The sequence below is a fragment of the Rhodnius prolixus genome, unplaced genomic scaffold (assembly GCF_049639745.1).
Source record: "Rhodnius prolixus isolate KJV_2025 unplaced genomic scaffold, Rpr scaffold_13, whole genome shotgun sequence".
Lineage (NCBI taxonomy): Eukaryota > Metazoa > Arthropoda > Insecta > Hemiptera > Reduviidae > Rhodnius > Rhodnius prolixus.
The window spans coordinates 57,012-75,996 of NW_027411583.1; the positions used below are offsets into that span (position 1 = coordinate 57,012).

Here is an 18,985-nt window from a genome sequence, read left to right on the forward strand (position 1 = left end):
TCTATCATCATACTCGAAAGTATTACACACAATATTTGCATCTAGTGTAGCATCTTTATCATAATTTTTATCAGTGTAACCTACTAAAAAAAATTATTCGCCCCACCCTTCCCGCCCAGGCAAATTCACTTACCTATATAGCCTGGATGTACTTTTGCACTCTCGACAAGGAAGATTTATTTTTTGCATTATTCTCAACATGATACAATTTTTTCAACTCACTTCCGGTATCATTAATTAACACTTACCCAATGCCATCTAATTACCATAATGCCTTATTTAAATAACACAGAGGAAGAGTAATTAAAAGAAACAAAGAAAATTAATAACAAACCAACTTTTGTTCATGCTGTCTCTCCCAGGAAGCGGTACAATCACTGTTTATGTTAGCATTTTTTAAAACCATTTTTTTTTTAGCGTCAACCACCAAAAGTTGTTCAATTGAAATACAAATGAGAATTTAAGAACTTCTAAAGTTAAACCACCACAGCAACACACTAGACGTAAATAGGACCACCTTACACTCATATTTAAGACTCTCTAGACTTTTATTGGACCACCTTATTCTCACATTTAACCATCTTGGCGACTCACAAGACTTATATTGGACTACCTTACACTCACATTTAACCATGCTGGTGACTCTCTAGACTTATATTGGACTACCTTACGCTCACATTACCCATGTTGGTGACTCTCTGAACTTATATAGGACCACATTGCACTTATATTTAACTGATTTATTTTAACGTATTTATGAATTTATCTGTCTTTTTTTAACAATCCATCTACTACAAATCTCTTTATTTATAAATTGTCCAACTTATTTTTTATATTCAATGCACCTATATAAGTCTAGTGTGTCACTTCTGAGTTTAAGGTGGTCCTGTATTAATTTTACTAAGAAACAAATGCAACTTCTAAGGAACATTTCTTACAGTAGATTGTCAAATAAACATGCATATTTCATATAATAACAACATACTTTTTATTAATTAATTCTTAACAAAATTTGATTGTTTCAGTTCACTGGATGGATGTTTTACTCCTTTTTTCACTTGAGCTTCTATTAATAAACAGTTTCGAAGGCAGCACTTTAGTACCAGCAGTATATCATCTGAAAATCAACATTATCTATTGTAATTAAAATAAAGTCTTTACTGAGTTAAGTCTGCTAGAGAAAATCATTTACAACAATTTATAAAGTATTTATTAATATAATTGTAATAAATGTTACTACAATTAAAATAAAGAAATTATATATTCATTTAAATTATTTTTAAAAATACTTGGACCTTTCCATACAATGACAATGAAATAAAATTCAAAAAAATAATATTATTTATAAATAAGGTTAATTTGATTGAAAAATACAATTAATTAATTCTTACTTTTGAATTTATTTAACATAAAGAATTCCCAAAGTTTTAGTTTCAGAAATTGACTGGGCGACATAATTCAACTTCTAGTTTGTATTAAGTTGTATGTTTGGAATAAACTATACAGTCAGACATGTTAAAAAAGTAACAAAATTACTGCTTTATCATTAAAATTATTTTCATACCAACTATTATATTTAATACGTAATTTGCACACTTATCAAAGTTAATTTCAATCAATCAAATTAAAACCTTCTTTCAACAAAAATTAAAACTCTTATTCCGATAAAAAGTAAAAGATTTAAATTATACGAAAAAAAAATTATGCTTTAATAATTTAAAAGTATTACAAAATAGATAATATTAAGAAGTGCTCCATAAGATAGCGCAGTAGTTTATAGTTCCCTTAGCCGTATGTAATGCAGAAATGATGCGAATTACCTCAACTTAACTTGGAGCCAGCGAACGGAACTGGATTAAGAAAAAAATAGCACTATAATAAAACCATCTTATATTTACTGATAAATAAATAGGTTTTTATTTCAATATGGAAATCTATTTCAATGCTATTTAGGCACTAAAATGTTGAAATAAAGTTGAGACATGCCTTCTAAAACCGTCTAATATAATGTATAGCACAAAACATTTTGAAATCACATTAAAATATAAAAAAAAGATTAATTTTTATTTTAATCTCTAATTATGAAACATAATAACTATCTTTAAGCTTACTAATCAACTTAAATACTGCCGGTTTTCGATAACTGGAACTAATAAAATAAAACGAGTCACAATAATATTGCACGACAGAAGTCATTGAACAATACAATTTAGGCACTATCTAAAATGTTAGTGAAGGGGGAAAATGAATTATTTTTAATACAGCGAAGGTAATGCTATGCCATCTAGTGGCAACTGCTAGAACTACATAAGGATTGTAGTTCCACAAATCGCCGCTAGAAAGCATGGAAATGTACTTTTCCACCTTTATTAGACAACTCATCGACCCCAATATATATTTATTTAAACAATATATAATTTTAATTACTAGTAGTAAAGTAATCGCCTATTATTTCAGGCGGGGCTTAACGTCTAACTACCATTTACTAGGTATAATTTTAATAAATTTCAATGCAATGTTTAAAATTCAAAATATTTGGAATAAACACTTACCTTTAATATAATGCTCTTATAAGTAAATACTTTCAGATAATAACAGCTGAGCAATGTGATATTATTCCTCTTAGCATACTCTATCAACCCAAACAGCCGAAGTATTGTAACCACTTACGCTTTATTGTCAAAATTATTCATCCTATTATGATAAAAATACTATTTACATGATACTAATCACAACTCTATTTTCCAATCATTATTTAAGAAATGTGTTCAATTTTCATTAGATTACATATTTCTTAAGTTTAGTTAGAGTTGCACATACTTTACTTCATTTATACTTTCACTATTTAGTAATGCCTACTGATTATGTGGACAATTGCAACACAAAGAACATACAGACGAAATAAAAAAACCTAGAAAAGAAATAAAATATTTGAAGCTTGCACTTCTGTATTCAATTTTCTTGAAAAAAGTTAAATTTAGATCGAAATGGTGTAGTATTTAAAGTCCACTACTATTCCCTCCACGAACCACACTTCCTGCCTAACAGTTGCTGGCTGACTGAGTTACTGAGGTTGCTGAGGAAGGTTACACTCATGTTGTGTATACGAGTTATTCAAAATGTTAATAAATCATAAATTTTTTCAAAAAATAATTCAACAAAAATTAATGAAACCAAGTAATTATTAAAGGGTTGCGTACACTTACTACATTTGTATAAGTTTAAATTTTTAAAAATAGATTTACTTTTAATGAGGGGGGGTACAAATTTAAGCAAAATTGTACAGAATTATACTTTTTACATTTGTACTCGAAAATAATTATATTTAAATAAAATAATTATGAATTGATTATAATAGAAGTGATTCATATAATGTAAAAAGTGAATAAATAAGTAAAATAATGAAACTAATACAGAAGTTAACCTATTCATGTTTGAGTGTTTTACATTCACGATTTGTTAAGACAAAAGACTTAAATATAGACTCAAAAATAATAACCAAATCAAAAAGAGTGATCTATTAATCGAAACAGGAATGACAGCAATATTATTACTGCAAGATAAACAAGAATATGCATGACACTCAGCAGCTATCAGAAATATACATACAAAATTGAAGACCCAGAATTAAACAGACAATTATTAACTAGGAACAGAAAATAATAAGACTGAAAATAAAAGATAATAATCACGTATTAATTAAAGCGGACAAAGGTAATCTCTACGGTAATGTACCCATGCAGACGATGTTAACAAAATGATAGACTTCCATTTTAACAGATACACAGAGATTAAGAACGACCCGACTCCAACAGCAAATCTAGATAATATAAAAACAGCCACCTATATCATATATAACAATGAAGCTCAAAAATAAGTATCCATAAATCCCACGGCACCTATTTTCAGAGCACTCCCTATTCCCCATACACAAATGCAAAATGATAAAGTGTGCAGGTGGAATCAGTCCTGGTTACCAAGCCAATGGACTCTTTCCGTGGAGCTTGATTCAATAGCGTTCATTTCTGTCGGCTAGAGTCGGTGAATGGAAAATGGACTGAGTCCGAACTCAGAAGGATTTAAATCATTCCCGATTCTATTCCGCTGATTTTTTTTCCCCCTTGGCATCAGTTAGCACTGTCAGCCAGAACTTTATCTTCTTAGTTCTTAATTTTTATTAAAATATTCCACTGATTCCAGGAGATTCGACCAATGAAAATGTTGGGATTGGAAACGGAGTTGTTCAATCGTTCCAAATTCTCTGGTGCTTGTATTGAATCAGCTAGATCGTTTCTAACAATTGTTCTTTATTATATAATATTATAGCGGTTATTTTCTGTTGAATTAAAATGATTAATGCTTTGACACTTCATAATTTTTTAATATAGTTTATTTTTTTTATTATTACCAAGTCAACATACGGTGCATACCGTACGCTTCTTACTGTACTTAAATAAAGCTTTACACATAGTGTCAAGAAATAAAAAATTAATAATAATATTATTTCCCACGCGGAGGTCCCGGGTTCGAATCCAGTGCTGACCCTTAGATTTTCCCTTCTATGGAAGCGAAAATTAACAGCTCACTGCCCGGTGATGGACAGTGTTGTCTGTAACGAGAGAACACTGTCCGCAGCCCGGCAGTGCACTGAAAAAAGCTCCGGGCGCCAATAACCTTAGAGGTTGACGCGCCTTAAATCATTAAACAAAAAAAAATATTATTATTATTATTTTAAAATTATTGACAGTCTTCTAAAAATCTTGTAAAAATCTTATGCCCCTCCAAGCATCAGTATTTTATTCTCTTGCGGATTGTTTTTACAAGTTAGAATATGTCGGTGACTCCTAAATGATAGCCTCAAGTCAGTTAAAAATTGTAATTCAGTGTACCATCTAAGTAACTTCAGTATTATTTTCATTTTAATTTACCTTAAATTTTTGGGCGGAATCATTTTTTTTTTAAATACAGATTTGAATCAACTCGTTCCACCATCGGATTCGTTCCAGTGGACCGACTCTGCTCAAATAGCCGATCACTACTTAGTCAGTAGTCAGTCAGTACTTAGTTTAGCAGTCATCGCTCGTTTGAAAACACGTACTCAGTATTCAGTACGTCATTAGCGTAACATGGCTACGTTTGTATGTCTGTTGTGGACTCTTATCTTGGCAAGTTTCGTGAACGCACAAAACGTTTTAATTAGTAATTATCGTTTACCAACTGACATATCAGCGGTCTTTTACAAATTAACAATTCAACCAAATTTAACTGAATTCAAATTTTGTGGAAATTTAATTATTAAATTATTTGTTGAAAACACTACAAGTAAATTAATACTTAATGTTAAAGATTTACGATTGAATTATAAAAATATTCATTTGTATAATAGCCTAGGTAATGAATTAATGACTAAACTCATTAAAGAAAATGTCGAACTTGAGAGATTGTTAATAGAACCTATGGTACCTTTTGAGAGTGGCAAATACTACGATATTCACTTTAAATATTGCGGTAATATTAATGATGATGGTGTAGGACTTTATAGAAGTTCATATATTGCTGAAAATAGAGAGGAGTAAGTAATAAATTAGTTTTTTATATTTAAGAATTTTACTACTTTATACATTTTTTAAACTGTCTTTGTTTTAGCTATAGAATTAACGAAAAAGTTGTTAAGAAACATGTGGGGCAAGATTCAAACTGTTCATATTTAAGATGGCACTTTTATCTTTTCTTAAATTTTAATGTATTTAAATTATTTCCGCATTTTCGGCGAACAACTTTTGCTAGGGAATGACCTTGAAATTTCCGTTATTTTTTAAAAATTTCAGCGAGTAGAACTAAAGAGAAAATCACTAAGATAATGTTTGAAACATACAGGGATGGACTTGCAGGCCAAATGCCGGTAGTCTCATCTTTGTGCAAGAGTGCTGCACTTAGATTTCCGTTTTTAAGATAGTTCAGCTTATTGAGTACTAAGTAGTGTTGTCTAAGTAGTATTCGGAGGCCGGAAGTACATGAGAAAGGCGTGGGTTCCAATGACCTATAATTGAAGTACTTTAAATTAAAAAAAAAAATGGGGGAGTAAGCTTTTGGTGGGTTGATTTCGAAATTACGTTGTTTGTAATAAGATTGGTGAAACACTGATTTGAGTTGAGCCGCAATAGATCCAAAGAGTTCGCAATGGCGTAGGCCTTAAGGGCCATCGTATTAAAAACACCATACGATTTTCTCATCGTTGTAGGTCGACCGGTTCTTAGACTATCTAAGATGTCGAAATTGAACCAATGTCGCCCAGAGCTCTCACTAACATTATTGTTGCGACTAACAATTCATTTTTTCAAGTTGTCTCCTTTGTCCTAGTAAATGAAAAAAAATGGGAAAATAACAGTGCTTATTGTTGATTTTATCTGTTGTAGCCCGCAAATTTATTATATCTCTGAACGGTTGGACTTTCATCTCCATCTGAGGTAGATTTGAATCAGTTTGGTGTAGAGATTTCGACTTCACTCATGTTTCTGTTTTACACTACAGTTGCTATTATTTTATTACCTGCAAAAGTATTGGAACTAAATTTAAAAAACAAAAAATCTTCTAATAAATATATTCTGAGTTCCAAATCGTGTGGTGATTTCGGGTACGGACAAATCTTATTGATCCCAAGAAAATTTGGGACATGACCATCTGTCAAACTCCCAGATTAAGCAAACTTTGCAAAATTCATTCTTATGGCCGAGTTCGGAGGGTTGTCGGCAGTCTTAAATACTGAATTGGAGCTCCGTCTAGAGGGATGAGTTGTCGGGTCTTCCAAGGACCTCTCTAGTCAAAAGGATGGATCCATCACTGAGTATTCTGGTTCAAGTTTAAATTTTTGCTTGATTGGTTTTTGCTGGACTTTGAGACTCTGTGAGACATAGGTGGAGCAAATCTTAAGCATTTTGGTTTGGGATGTGACAACAATAAGTGCAGTATCATTGGACGCAACAGGTTGTGTTTTGAAGAACTTAGACATCAATGAATCTTAAGTGGAAAAGGTTCTCCCTTTTTTGGTTTCTTGGGGGCGGGGGTTAGTTAAAAGTATTTCAAAAATTTATGTTTGAAGTCTCCTCTGTAATCTCCTTTCAACAGATTTTCAGTACAATAGTTGTGCGCCTATAAAAATACGCCCAACAATAAGGGCGGATTTGGTGTAATGTTTATAAAGTGTGGATGTGTAATTGGAATATGCCCAGTTCGTATCCTATGTGTAGCTATTTTTATTTGTTAGTAAGAATGTCAATAGTAAAGCAAGTGGTGCCGCCCACTAATCTAGTGGGTAGTTGGACATTCAACCCCGCCTAAACAACTAAGCGTTTATTTTACTTTATCCTAATAAATCATTCAAAACGTTTTCATAAGTGGCTAAGATGCAGCATTAAGCTATTGGTTCAAGTCTGTTGTTGTTCTTTAACTATTATGCTAAGTGCTTCCACAGCCACTATCATTTAGGCTTTTAAACAGATGTACCTGCCTATGTATTACGAATTCGAATGATTCTTTACAATTTTTCTTGACTTTTTCAATAAAATGGCTCCACCAATTTTCTTTGTAATCAAGGTATTTACTTTTTAAAGGTTTATCACTTTTATATGAAACTATTTTTTCTACAAAAGAAACAAATTCATAAGCAGAATGTGTGTTTCAACTACTGTTAACTCGTTTTATTTTTCGCAAGAATAAAAAATATTTGAATAATGTTTGTCAGATAGGAATGTACAAAATTTCATTTTTTTTTTTTATAGCATTGTCACTCACTTAATAAGCAATTCTTGTAGAATAGTTTAGTAGCAATGTGAGAAAAAATTAATCCATATGAAAAAGCTAAATTTGTTGAGTTTTATTTCAGATGGATGGCCGTTAGCCAACTGAGGCCAGTGCATGCAAGAAGATTGTTTCCTTGTCTCGATGAACCTTTCTTCAGAGCAGTATTTTCAATTAATATAATACATCATCCAGATTATAAAGTAGTTTCCAATATGCCGATTAAAAATGTAGCACATTACAGGTATTTTAAAATTAAGTAGAATTTAATCTGTGAACAATTATTACTAAGTAGCTTACACAGCAAAGTGTGTAAAATGAACAATGACCATTGTTTACAATGTCAGTTTATTTAATTAATTTTGATTTACGTTCAAGGCCTCCATTTCCATTCACTGTGGTAAAGGTTGCTATCAATCCATGGAATGGGCGATAACATACATTTTTACTATCTCAAGTTTTCCATAAGAAGATGAAAGAGAAAATTGAGTTTCAATCAGAATAGCAAGTTTTGAGTATCCCTTGATTGTTTTAAGTTAACTTCAATAATTGAACTCTCTTTCAAGTCCTATCACTTTGTATGTGTATTCCGAATCAAGATTTTGATCCAATTGCAACTGTCGGAAGCGAATACTTACGTGGGTACAATAACTATATTGTTCAACTGAAACTAAATTACAAAAGTAAGCTTTCTCTTATCGCGTTGCTTCAATATTAATGAAAAGATGATTCTTTAAAATATTTTTAGTTGCGGTAAATACTCTCTCTTTTACACCCAAAAACAAAGTCTTGTTTGTAAATACTACTTTTACTTAGGAGACATTAGAACTCAAAAACAATGGCAGAGGTGATTGGTGCTTGGGTTTATCGAGCCCAAAAGAAAACTCTGGACCATTAAAACATAAACATAAACAAAAACAAAAAAAACACGTGCACTCACTAAACTTTTTACAGAATCTTACCCTTAAGAAACCCACTAAAACCTTGTAAATCGCCTTGGACTTAGCCACTTCTTCTATCTACAATTGACATATTTCCTTTTAAAGCTGGTGAATTAGTTTTACTTTCTTTTACCTTTTGCAAGAAGAAGACTGCAACCGTGATGATTTTAAGTTGCCTTTGGAATGAAAAATTGACTTTTAAATAGAGATGTTTGGTATGTGTAAAGGATTGTGTCACCATAATTCTATTGGGGGAAATCGAAGAGTTCAAACTTGGTTTTTGAAAGAAGTGTTACCAAAGTTTTATCACTTTTATAAACCTCTGGCCGAAACAATTAGTTCTTGTCAATGATCAATGAAAGTGTCATTTCACTGAAACAATCACATTTGTCTGCCAATTGTTTCAATTCCTCTTCCCCATTTTCCTTTTTTTTTGCGAATTTGACTCCACATTTGCCGCCAGTACCGTTCTATTAATATTTTAAAGATTTTATTTAATGTGAAGTCAGATTTTTTATCATTTACAGCAAATTTTCAGATACGCACTTAGAGAAGAGGTATGTTCAGATTGGAATAAAAAGTAATCTATCAACTGCTTTCAATAAATTGTGTAGCTAAGTTAATTCAGTGTTTTGATATGTACGTTAAACTTTCGGTAAATACACAAATGTAGACCAAGTTAGATTAATTCACGCTCAAGGCCAAATTTTCAGTCCATTCGATAAAATAAATGGTGTCATAAAGTGACGAAAAAAACAGGTTTTAATTATAATATAATAATTGAATTCTAGATCCAATTTGAACAACAAGTTATCCAATAACAGAGAGTTTTACTGTCCGTTGCGCAAATAGTGTGTATGCGTAAGAAGGAGAGAGAAAAAAGTAGTTGAAACAGGATTAATTTCTACTTCTAATTTTGGTATTTACTTTGATTTATACTTCCCGAATGAAATGTTTACATTGATTACGTTTTGCAACAAAGTTGACTGTTTATCTTTGATTACGTTTTGCAATAAAGTTGACTGTTTATCTCTTCTCGATGAGTGTACTCTTTAACACCTAAGAAGTTCATAACAATTTTAATTTTGTTGACTCAAATTGAAAAATTGAAAACATCTAACATGCAACGTACACATGACTTCTCTTAATACAAAATACTATCACAAACCATTCTTCCAACTTCTATATGCGCCTTGAATTATTAGTCGGTGTCCATATATTTACCCAGATTCACGTTGATGAAATTATACAAGCCATGAATCATAAGAACCAACTGTCCCAGAATCTTTCTGAGGCGACTTTTCCTGATTAAAAGTAAAATGAAAAGTGATTTACCTAATGAATTTATTGCATATGCAAACTTTAAAAAAACTTGTTGCAAAGATTTAAAAAAAAAATAGTCGAAAATAATGAAATTGTTTCTTTAAATGTGGAAAACTTTGTCCACAAGTTCAATTCTTATGAATGTACATAAATGTTATAGATCTTTACAATATACTGAAACGATTCTTTAGAGGCCAGTCTAATTTTACCCCTACTATACAACTCTCTAAAAGGAAGTTTTGCAGAGAATGTGGCGAATAAATTGTAGTCCTAGGCACTTTATCCCCTACATAATTAGAGGTTATACAGAGAGAGACCGTCAGACAACATGCTAAGCAACTAGACAAATGCCTGTTAAGCATTTTTTTTACAAGGAATAAAATAAATTAAACTAGAAAGATATAATAAAATGAAATTGAGCTCATTGATAAATCATATTTAAAACGAAATCTTGATTACATCATAGATTCCACCATTGAAAACCTGTTTAATTCGACAAAAAGTATTTATTTTGTTAGGAATTTGTTAAATTCTAAACTTTCTTTTTTTTTTATTGTTGTTGTTTTGGTTTAAGATTGGTGAGATATGAAGAAATTCAAGGAGTGCCTAACTTTTGATTTTCACACATAATATTGATAGCTTTTTCAATTCGAACTCGTGAATATAAAGTAAATAAATGGTTTATTTGACACAGTACTTTCTAACACAGTTTTCAATATTCCCCATCACGGATTGTATTGATCCCGATCAAAGATTTAAAACGGAGTTTTCACCTGGTAATAGAGTTTAGTTGATATTTAGTCTGTTCATTGTTTACACAATTTAGAAACTTCAAGGGAAAATAAGTATTATTCTTTTGAGATTTGAGACTGCAGCTTTTTTCCTTTAAAAAGGCAAAAAGATTAGCTTTATTTAGTGGATATTTTCAAGTAACTAGAGTTGAAGTTTTCTTTGACGAATTTCGGCTGAAAATTATTAGAAGCGACAATACGACAAAACGGAATACCTAATTTGATCTTACGCTGACTTTTCTTGCTTATTTTGTTCACCCACACCAGCAGGCCGCAACTCGAAAAAAAATTTTTTTTTCTTGAACTAAAAAGAACTCAAAGAAGTATTTGCAATGAACGATCAATTTCGTGAGCGATATGATAGTAATATTTTCCCTTCATTGGAGTAAGAGGTATTAAAAAATTATGTTTACGAGCTTTGATTATGACAAGACTTGTTCCTTAAGTAGCATTCCACTTTCTTTTTTGCATAATTTAACACCTGACAAATTTCAGAGGCTTAAACGTTGTGGAAAATGTTCAAGTTGAGTTAAATGTCGCAAAAAGAAAGTAAGGATTGCAGTAAAACAAATTTCTAATCAAGATTTTGCTTTCTTATTTCTTTATTGACTTTTCTAAATTATTTGAATGACTCAAAATGATAATTTTAGAATTGTGGCTAAAGATCCTAATTTGCAGAAAATTAGAAAATCGCGTGTGAGTTAACCCCAGGTTAGGTTTTCTTTTGAGTGCATGATGGAATCAATTATGAAAATATAATATAGCTTTTTATCTCATAAGTAGATAACATTTCGGGCGTTTTTGTTTATCACTAAAATGTTATGTTCATTATTTTATTCTTTAATTTGCTTTTGAAAATCGCTAACATACGTTTACTAATTGTAATTATTTGAATTCTTCTATTAAGGAAAACACTAATATTTTATTATTCAATTATTTTCAGGGACGAATTAGTAGTGACCACTTTTGCTGATACACCTCCAATCCCAGCGTTTCTGGTAGCAGTTATTATATCTAAAATGGAAGAAGTTGATGGTATAGCAGGATTTTCAAGTTTGGCGACGCCAGATAAATTACCATCAATGGTATATAGTGCAGAAATTGGACCAAAACTTGCCGCAGCTATGCAAAACTATATTGGCTTACAATATCCATTGAACAAAACACATCAAGTTGCGTTACCACGTCTTATCCCAGTAGCAATGGAAAATTGGGGTCTTTATAATTTCAAGTAAACAGTTAATATTTTTGCAATACTAATCCTAGGAGAGAAAAGAAAATAGTAATTTTTTCTCAAGTTTCACCTCCATGTTATTAAAATACTTAATGCATATTTAAATCACTTCCTCTTAAAATCAAATACAAATTTAATGAATTTTCAAAACTTGAGATCATCATCAACCGGCGACGAGCATTTAATTTTTGGGATGGTTTACAACTTACGAAAGATCAAATAGTTCCCACAATATTAACCAACAAGACTAACTGAATTGATTATAAAGAAAACTGTTTTTCACATACAATTTTTTTAAAGAACCATTATTATTATTTTTTACTCATCGACTTCGAGGTCATAGAATAATAGCAGAAGAATTGTCATCAATTACCTTCAAAAATGCGCCTAAAGTAACAGTCATATGGCTTTCCAATAAGGAAACCAATAAGTCGTAATAAATTCTTATTTTGTCTTAACAATATTTGTATTTAATTAACTTGTAGGAGACAAGGCATTTAGAACAAACATTTAATTATTCGTAATAATTGAAAAACAATTTATTAACAACATAAATTTAACTATGCAATTTAAAATTACCTTGGGTTGTTGGGCTTGGCGTTTCTTTACATTCTTGAAAAGGGAAATAAGAAGTTCTGTTGAACCTCAGATGAATCCACTCACGAGTTTTGAAAACATTTCCAACCATTCAAACAATTTAATAAACTTTTTATTACTCTTAAATACAGGGAAGAGAACATTCTCTATTTAGAAGGAGAATCACCAACATTACAAAAACAGACGGCAGCACGTTTTTCAGCTCATGAAATCTGCCATGCTTGGATGGGAAACATGGTTTCATTAGGTTGGTGGGATTATCTATGGATGAGTGAAATGTATGCAATGTTCTTTGAATATAATATTCCGCACATGGTAATTAGCTGGCGCCTATTTTTTTTTTTGCATTATTTATTTTTTACTTTGTTTCTTTTTACTTGTATTTCTTATTTTTATATTTACTTCTTAGGTTGATCCTTGTTGGCGAATGAATGAACAACTTGTCATTGATTTACATCAAACTGGACTTTTAATGGATTCAATGCCAGTTGAACCTTTAACAACATCAGTACTTACACCATCGCAGATTTCAAATAAATTTGGTGGAGTAACATATTCCAAAGGTATTTTGTGTTTAAGTCAATCATCGACGAAAATTTATAAATGGAAAAAAGAAAATACTTTGCTGTTATCTTTTCTTAATACCAAACGTTAAAATTTCTCCGAAAATATTCGATTTGAGCTTCCTGAGTCAAAAAAGTATTTTTCGTTAGAAAGAGTAGTTTTTCTCTTTCTTGGAATGTGAGTGGGTTTGTGTTTTTACAAAGTATCTCAAAAAGGTAAACTAATAAGGCAGGTACTTTATATTTCAATGTAATGTACTAACAATCCAATACTTCTCTCAAAGGGTTTCGCCCACTGCCATTCATTTTCCTACTTTTAATTTACTATTTCCTCATGTTTTTCTCTATTATTTTCTTAAACTTTGTTGCTTTTTTATTGTACTAACATAACATTAATTTCAGTAACAATTCATCCCGTAAGGAAGTTTCTTTTTAGTATTGGTACATTTTCCAATGTATTTCCAATGATGCTATATATGTTTTAAATCAATTATTTCTAGCACTTAATAAATTGTATGAATTTAATAAAGTCAGTAAATTATTACTTTTACTTTCACGTTTAAGATAAACATGCATCCAATAATGTATCTTAACAGTTCTCTACAGTACATCACTGAACAAATTCTTTTTTGTTTACAATTAGAATTTGGCACCCCTATTCTTAATGTTTTAGTAAAGAATTTGAGTTATACTTCTTGCTCACAAGGACGTTGCCAGCTTAGCATATTATCCAGAGGATTGAAGTCGCACCTTTTCTAATGTATTTTATTATTAGATTAAATAAGAGTTGGTAAACAATATTTGAGCTTAATTCTATACAAAGAATGCTAGTAGCATAATTGAATTATAGTTCAACGAGGTATTTTGACATACTTTTATTAAGGACATTATATTCAAAAGTGTAATCTTTGGATTTGCATGGATGGAGCCCCTTGGAAGGACTCTTTAGAAACACGATTTCCTGATTTACATAAATAAATAATTGGCATACCTTAAAATACACGCACATTAAAATTAGCATTCCTTAACATATTCCTTTTTTAATTATACTTACTATCTAATATATTTCGATGCATGATTTATTTATTTTTAGGTCCTGCTGTATTAAGAATGGCTATTCATATCTTGGAAGAATTCAATTTCCTAAAAGGTTTTCAACAGCTCTTAATAAATTAGTAAGTTTCTGATAAAATATGAAATAAATGCAAAATAGATTTTACAACCTTAAAAACAAACTCCTTTATTATATCCAATAGAAAAGATAAGTTTCCGTCAAAAAAGAAGAATTATGTTAAATATTCAAATTTCAGTGCTTATAAAAGCATACCCAATCCAGAAACAATGTGGACTTACCTGGAAAAGCATAAAACCCAAGAACTTCCAGCCAGACTTCAAGATATAATGTCTTTGTGGACAACCACTTCAGGATATCCTGTTGTTAATGTTGTTGTTCAACCCCATCGAATTCTATTATCCCAGGTATTTATTTATTTTTTCAATTTATATACATTATTATTATTATTATTATTATTATTTGTATATTAATTTTATCTTTGACCAGCAGAAGTAACCGGTGAATATGATGGTACTTAGAATAAGAAAGAAAGTTACTTATTATTATTACTTTTATTTATAGCTATATTTATTGTTGCTTATTTAGAAACTTCCAGCCACAAGAACAATAGTAAATGGCCTAACTTTCCATCCTAAATTCAAGCAATTATGAATTAAGTCTAAATGTTAAACATTCTCTAATCTAAAAAATTGGACGTAAGTTATATTAAATTAGATTTTGAGGGGTTGACCAGTCAGGCTACGCCATTGCGACTGAAGAGATCGATTGAAGCACCTTCAACTTGAGGCATTCTCTAGATTTGTCTGAGTATCAAGAATGGCCCTATTGCAGTAGGAAACTTAAGCAAGTACTTAAGAACATTTTCGACTTACCAGAACTTTTTAACCGTTATGAATACGTGTGCGTCTCCGCTTTGCTGGCTGCAATACCCAAACATTTTGCTATGTCGTTGATGGCTCAGGTCTTTTGCGAGCCAGACAGACTGCCATCTCATTTCGCTTTTGTCTTGAAAGCCTTTGTGCCCAGATAATATTTATTGTACTAACACTCATCAGAATTTCCATCCTGGCTGACTTTCTCTTTCTACCTTTACTAACAATAAGAAAAAAGCACAAATTTTTTCAGCTTTTTAAGACTAAGTTATTAAAAAACATATATATTAATGCAGAAGTTTTCAATGAAACTACAAAGAGGAAAGAATACAAACAAAGCTGGATATTTTGGGTCCCAACATATAAAATAAAGAAGTTGAAAAGTTTTAAAAACTCAACTCTTAGAAATTGAAAATAGTTTTGTTTTTTAATAAATAATGATTAAAGAACCACTGTTAAATGATAATTTTTATTTTTTTTTAGGCAAAATTTTCTTTGGAAAATGATACGGAAAATTTTCAACCGTGGTGGATTCCCTTAACATTTACAACTGGTCGAGAATGTAATTTTGAAGTAACTAAACCAAAAGACTGGTTTAAACCACAAAGGATGTATGAAATCAATTTAAGCTTAGAAGAAAATGATTGGATATTGTTTAACATAAAATCTGTAGGTATGCAAACGAAATTTATATATTAAACGAAGTTTATATATTATATAAACAGTGCAAGTACAGCAGTTTCAATAGCGTGACTACTGGAACTAAAATTACATAAAGATAAATTCTCTAGCTTGATTTTTTAAAAATATTATGGTAGTGGTAAAAAGTATGGTACTCGTATGTTATGCTGTATAAGACCTTATTCTCTTAAGAGACGCCCAACGAAACTATTTATATATTTTTTAAGAATTCCTAAAAGAGTTCGCTTATAAACGATATTTTCATATTATTAACATTGTATTTAAAACCTACTTTTGGTATGTCGCAAACTAGGATCAGATCCCTCGAATTGCCTTTCTTTCTAATTTCTTCATTGTTTTTAAAAGGAAGTGTGAAGTAGGAATTAACTACATATATTGTGTAATTGTTCCCCATTTTTGTACAATATTTATTACGACTTAGTTACGACTCCAAGTTTAGCTATATATCAGACAAAGTTTTTTTATTTTATTTTCATTAGATACTTTGAGACTATGTCTTTCAAGACTATTACTTTCAAATCCTACTACCAGAAACTTTCCATTCATTTCGCCATTTGTAAATAAATTATCGTAACCTTCTTTACCTTTAGCACAGCTGGCCTGACATTGCCTTCATTAAAAATTAAAGAAAATATTCTAAGAAAACATTCAATTACAGAGATAAAGTAAAATTCATCCTGAAAAGACTAAATTAATGTTAAGGTACACAATATTAGTTCTAAAGTTATCAATTTACAGGCTATAATAATAGGGTATCTAATCCTATTCTCATATTAAACGTTCATATTTAATCATAAATAGTACCTTAGATTAAATTTTAATTCCACCAAAAAGTAATCAAAATTAAATTAAATACAAACCGATAAAATTTACATTTCCCCATTATATAACCGCGACTGCTGGCACAATGTGGATCAGAACTTGATTAACTATATCTAGAATTATGTAATAAATATATAAAAGTAGTTATAATTTAATTTAGGTACGCATTTTAGTAATTTTCCTTTTTATAGGGTTTTATAGGGTGAATTACAACAGAAATAACTGGAATAATTTAATAGATCAATTAAATAGAAACTGCTTGAAATTTCCTGCTGTTAACCGAGCTCAACTTATTGACGACAGCTTTAATTTAGCAAGAGCTGGAAAATTAGATTATAATACAGCCCTCACATTAGGCAGTTATCTCGTTCACGATACTGATTTCATCCCGTGGAAAGCTGCAATCACTGCTTTTGATTTTCTAGATAATGTTCTACTTAATTCTTCTTTAAGAAGTTTGTTCAAGGCAAGTACCTTATTATAAGGAAAACACTTCTTTTTGTTTCCTTTTTGTTTGTTATTTAATATCATTATTTTGAATTTTCAGACTTATATTAGAGGTTTAGTTAATAATGTCTACTTAAAAATAGGCTTTGAAGAGAAAGAGTGTGACGGACATGTCGATAAAATAAATAGAGAGCAAATTATTAAATTAGGTTGTGAATCTGGGCATCAGCATTGCGTTGAAAACGCCAAGAGATATGTTTCTTCCTTAATTTCTGGATTTCAACCTAAGTAAATTTTATTTCTACTTCTTTTTCTGATGATGGAGAATCAGATTTTTTTTTCTCCGAAATGCATGTTAAGCGATTCACAAACAAATTGGTTTAGAAACTGAGCTCACCCTCCCTTTTTCTCTGTTTGTGCGTACCAGACAATCAAGGAATGTGGAAGGAAAGATGTACTATTTGTAAATAAATAATATAAATCTACAATGTATGTATATAAATTATTAGTAAGATTAATTGTCTTATATATATTAATCTTTTTCATAAAAATTAGAGTTTTAACAAAACCCTAAGGGACTAGCTCAGCAGTTAGCGTATAAAATACTTAGCGGGGATTCCGGGTTCAAATTCAGCTGCCAGGCCGATATTAATTCAATAAAATCTCATTCATTTCTAGGATATCAGTAGATGTATATGAAACAGTAATGTGTTCGGCAGTGTACTATGGTGGAAACCAAGAATGGGAATATGTTTTATCTCTTTATCAATCAGCAATGCCAAGAAGAAAGTCGTTCTATTTAGCCATTTTAGGATGTTCAAATGATCCAGATATTATACGAAGGTAAGACTGTTTCTTCGGCTTGGAAATTTTAAGATGTTTTATTCATTGCCAAAAAAATTAATAACCACTGTAAAAATATATTTCAATCTAAATTTATTTAATCAAAAAAACAGGTAATAGATAAAAATTTGGTTTTGAATCGTGATAAGCTTTAAGAACGCACAGCTGACCTACCTTGTCCTAAAAATAAATTATTTCGTGTAGGTACATTACTGATTTTTTAAGAACATCAACTGCAGAAGAATGGATGGAAAGATTTAGAGTATTTGCGAATAGGAAAGAAAATGTGAACTTCATGTTACAAATCTTATATGAGAAATATGATGTAATTATTGCCAAGTAAGTTTTTATTTACAATAAAATAATTATAAAGTTATTTTAGGAAACAATTTTTATTTACTTTTTATGAAATCATTTTGGTCAATTCTAGGTAAAAACTTATTTAAATTGTAAATCTTTTGATTTTAGGGTCAACACAGAGAATTTTGTAAGTTTGTTAAAAACAATGGAAAATTTTTTAACAACAGAAGAACAATTGAAAAAGGTATGTAATAAGTAGTGTAGCGAATGTCATAACAAATTTCTGTTACATAGTAGATTTTAAATTACATGTTTATCTGCCAGTTTGTTGTGATACCGCATAAGTTGGAACTAAGTTAAATAATGAGTTACTTTATTATTAACATCGAATTGTTTTTATCAATTTCAGATAACCGAATTAGAATCTAAAAACATCAATGGAATAACTGATGTCAAGTTAAAATTACAGAAAAGATTACAATGGCTAAATAAAAACCTGCCTCAACTGAGCGCTTTCTTCAATAATGACCGAACCGACCAATTAGTATTTAGTAATTAAATAATATTATTTTGTAGATACGAGTACTATGCAACTATTTAAAAAAATAAAATAAAACATTTTCTTAAAAATAATTTTAATTGCAATCTTTCTTCTTTCACATCAATGATCAATGATCC

The 18,985-nt window shown here is 30.4% G+C and overlaps 1 protein-coding gene and 1 long non-coding RNA gene across 4 annotated transcripts; one reads left to right on the forward strand and one right to left on the reverse strand.

The window, feature by feature from the left end:
• Window positions 1-90: 90 nt before the first annotated feature.
• On the reverse strand, window positions 91-3,077 carry LOC141447815 (uncharacterized). Of its 2 annotated transcripts, XR_012454593.1 has the most exons (4): window positions 2,553-3,077; window positions 1,730-1,850; window positions 1,392-1,498; window positions 91-1,117 (listed from the first exon to the last, which is right to left on the reverse strand). It is a non-coding gene; the product is annotated as an uncharacterized lncRNA (long non-coding RNA). The 2 variants fall into 2 exon arrangements; XR_012454592.1 differs by having other exon boundaries at window positions 96-1,117; window positions 1,392-1,850.
• A 1,956-nt stretch (window positions 3,078-5,033) lies between these two features.
• On the forward strand, window positions 5,034-18,938 carry LOC141447805 (aminopeptidase N-like). 2 transcript variants are annotated; one of them, XM_074115649.1, is made up of 14 exons: window positions 5,034-5,572; window positions 7,883-8,041; window positions 11,796-12,083; window positions 12,815-12,998; window positions 13,093-13,246; window positions 14,340-14,421; window positions 14,557-14,725; window positions 15,677-15,866; window positions 16,909-17,183; window positions 17,265-17,452; window positions 17,843-18,007; window positions 18,212-18,346; window positions 18,476-18,551; window positions 18,717-18,938. In XM_074115649.1, exons 1-14 carry the CDS (start codon window positions 5,127-5,129, stop codon window positions 18,864-18,866), a joined length of 2,661 nt encoding a protein of 886 aa, XP_073971750.1. In that variant the 5' UTR covers window positions 5,034-5,126; the 3' UTR covers window positions 18,867-18,938. The 2 variants fall into 2 exon arrangements, with proteins under 2 accessions (XP_073971750.1, XP_073971751.1); XM_074115650.1 differs by lacking the exon at window positions 5,034-5,572 and adding an exon at window positions 7,376-7,593.
• Window positions 18,939-18,985: the final 47 nt, after the last annotated feature.

What these genes read in the sequence shown, in the direction of transcription:
- LOC141447805 (XM_074115649.1), top strand. Translation starts at nt 5,127, where the DNA reads ATGGCTACGTTTGTATGTCTGTTGTGGACTCTTATCTTGGCAAGTTTC. An exon ending in CAACAGCTCTTAATAAATTA is followed by an intron (nt 14,422 to 14,556) that starts GTAAGTTTCTGA and finishes TTCAAATTTCAG; the next exon opens with TGCTTATAAAAGCATACCCA. An exon ending in ATCGAATTCTATTATCCCAG is followed by an intron (nt 14,726 to 15,676) that starts GTATTTATTTAT and finishes ATTTTTTTTTAG; the next exon opens with GCAAAATTTTCTTTGGAAAA.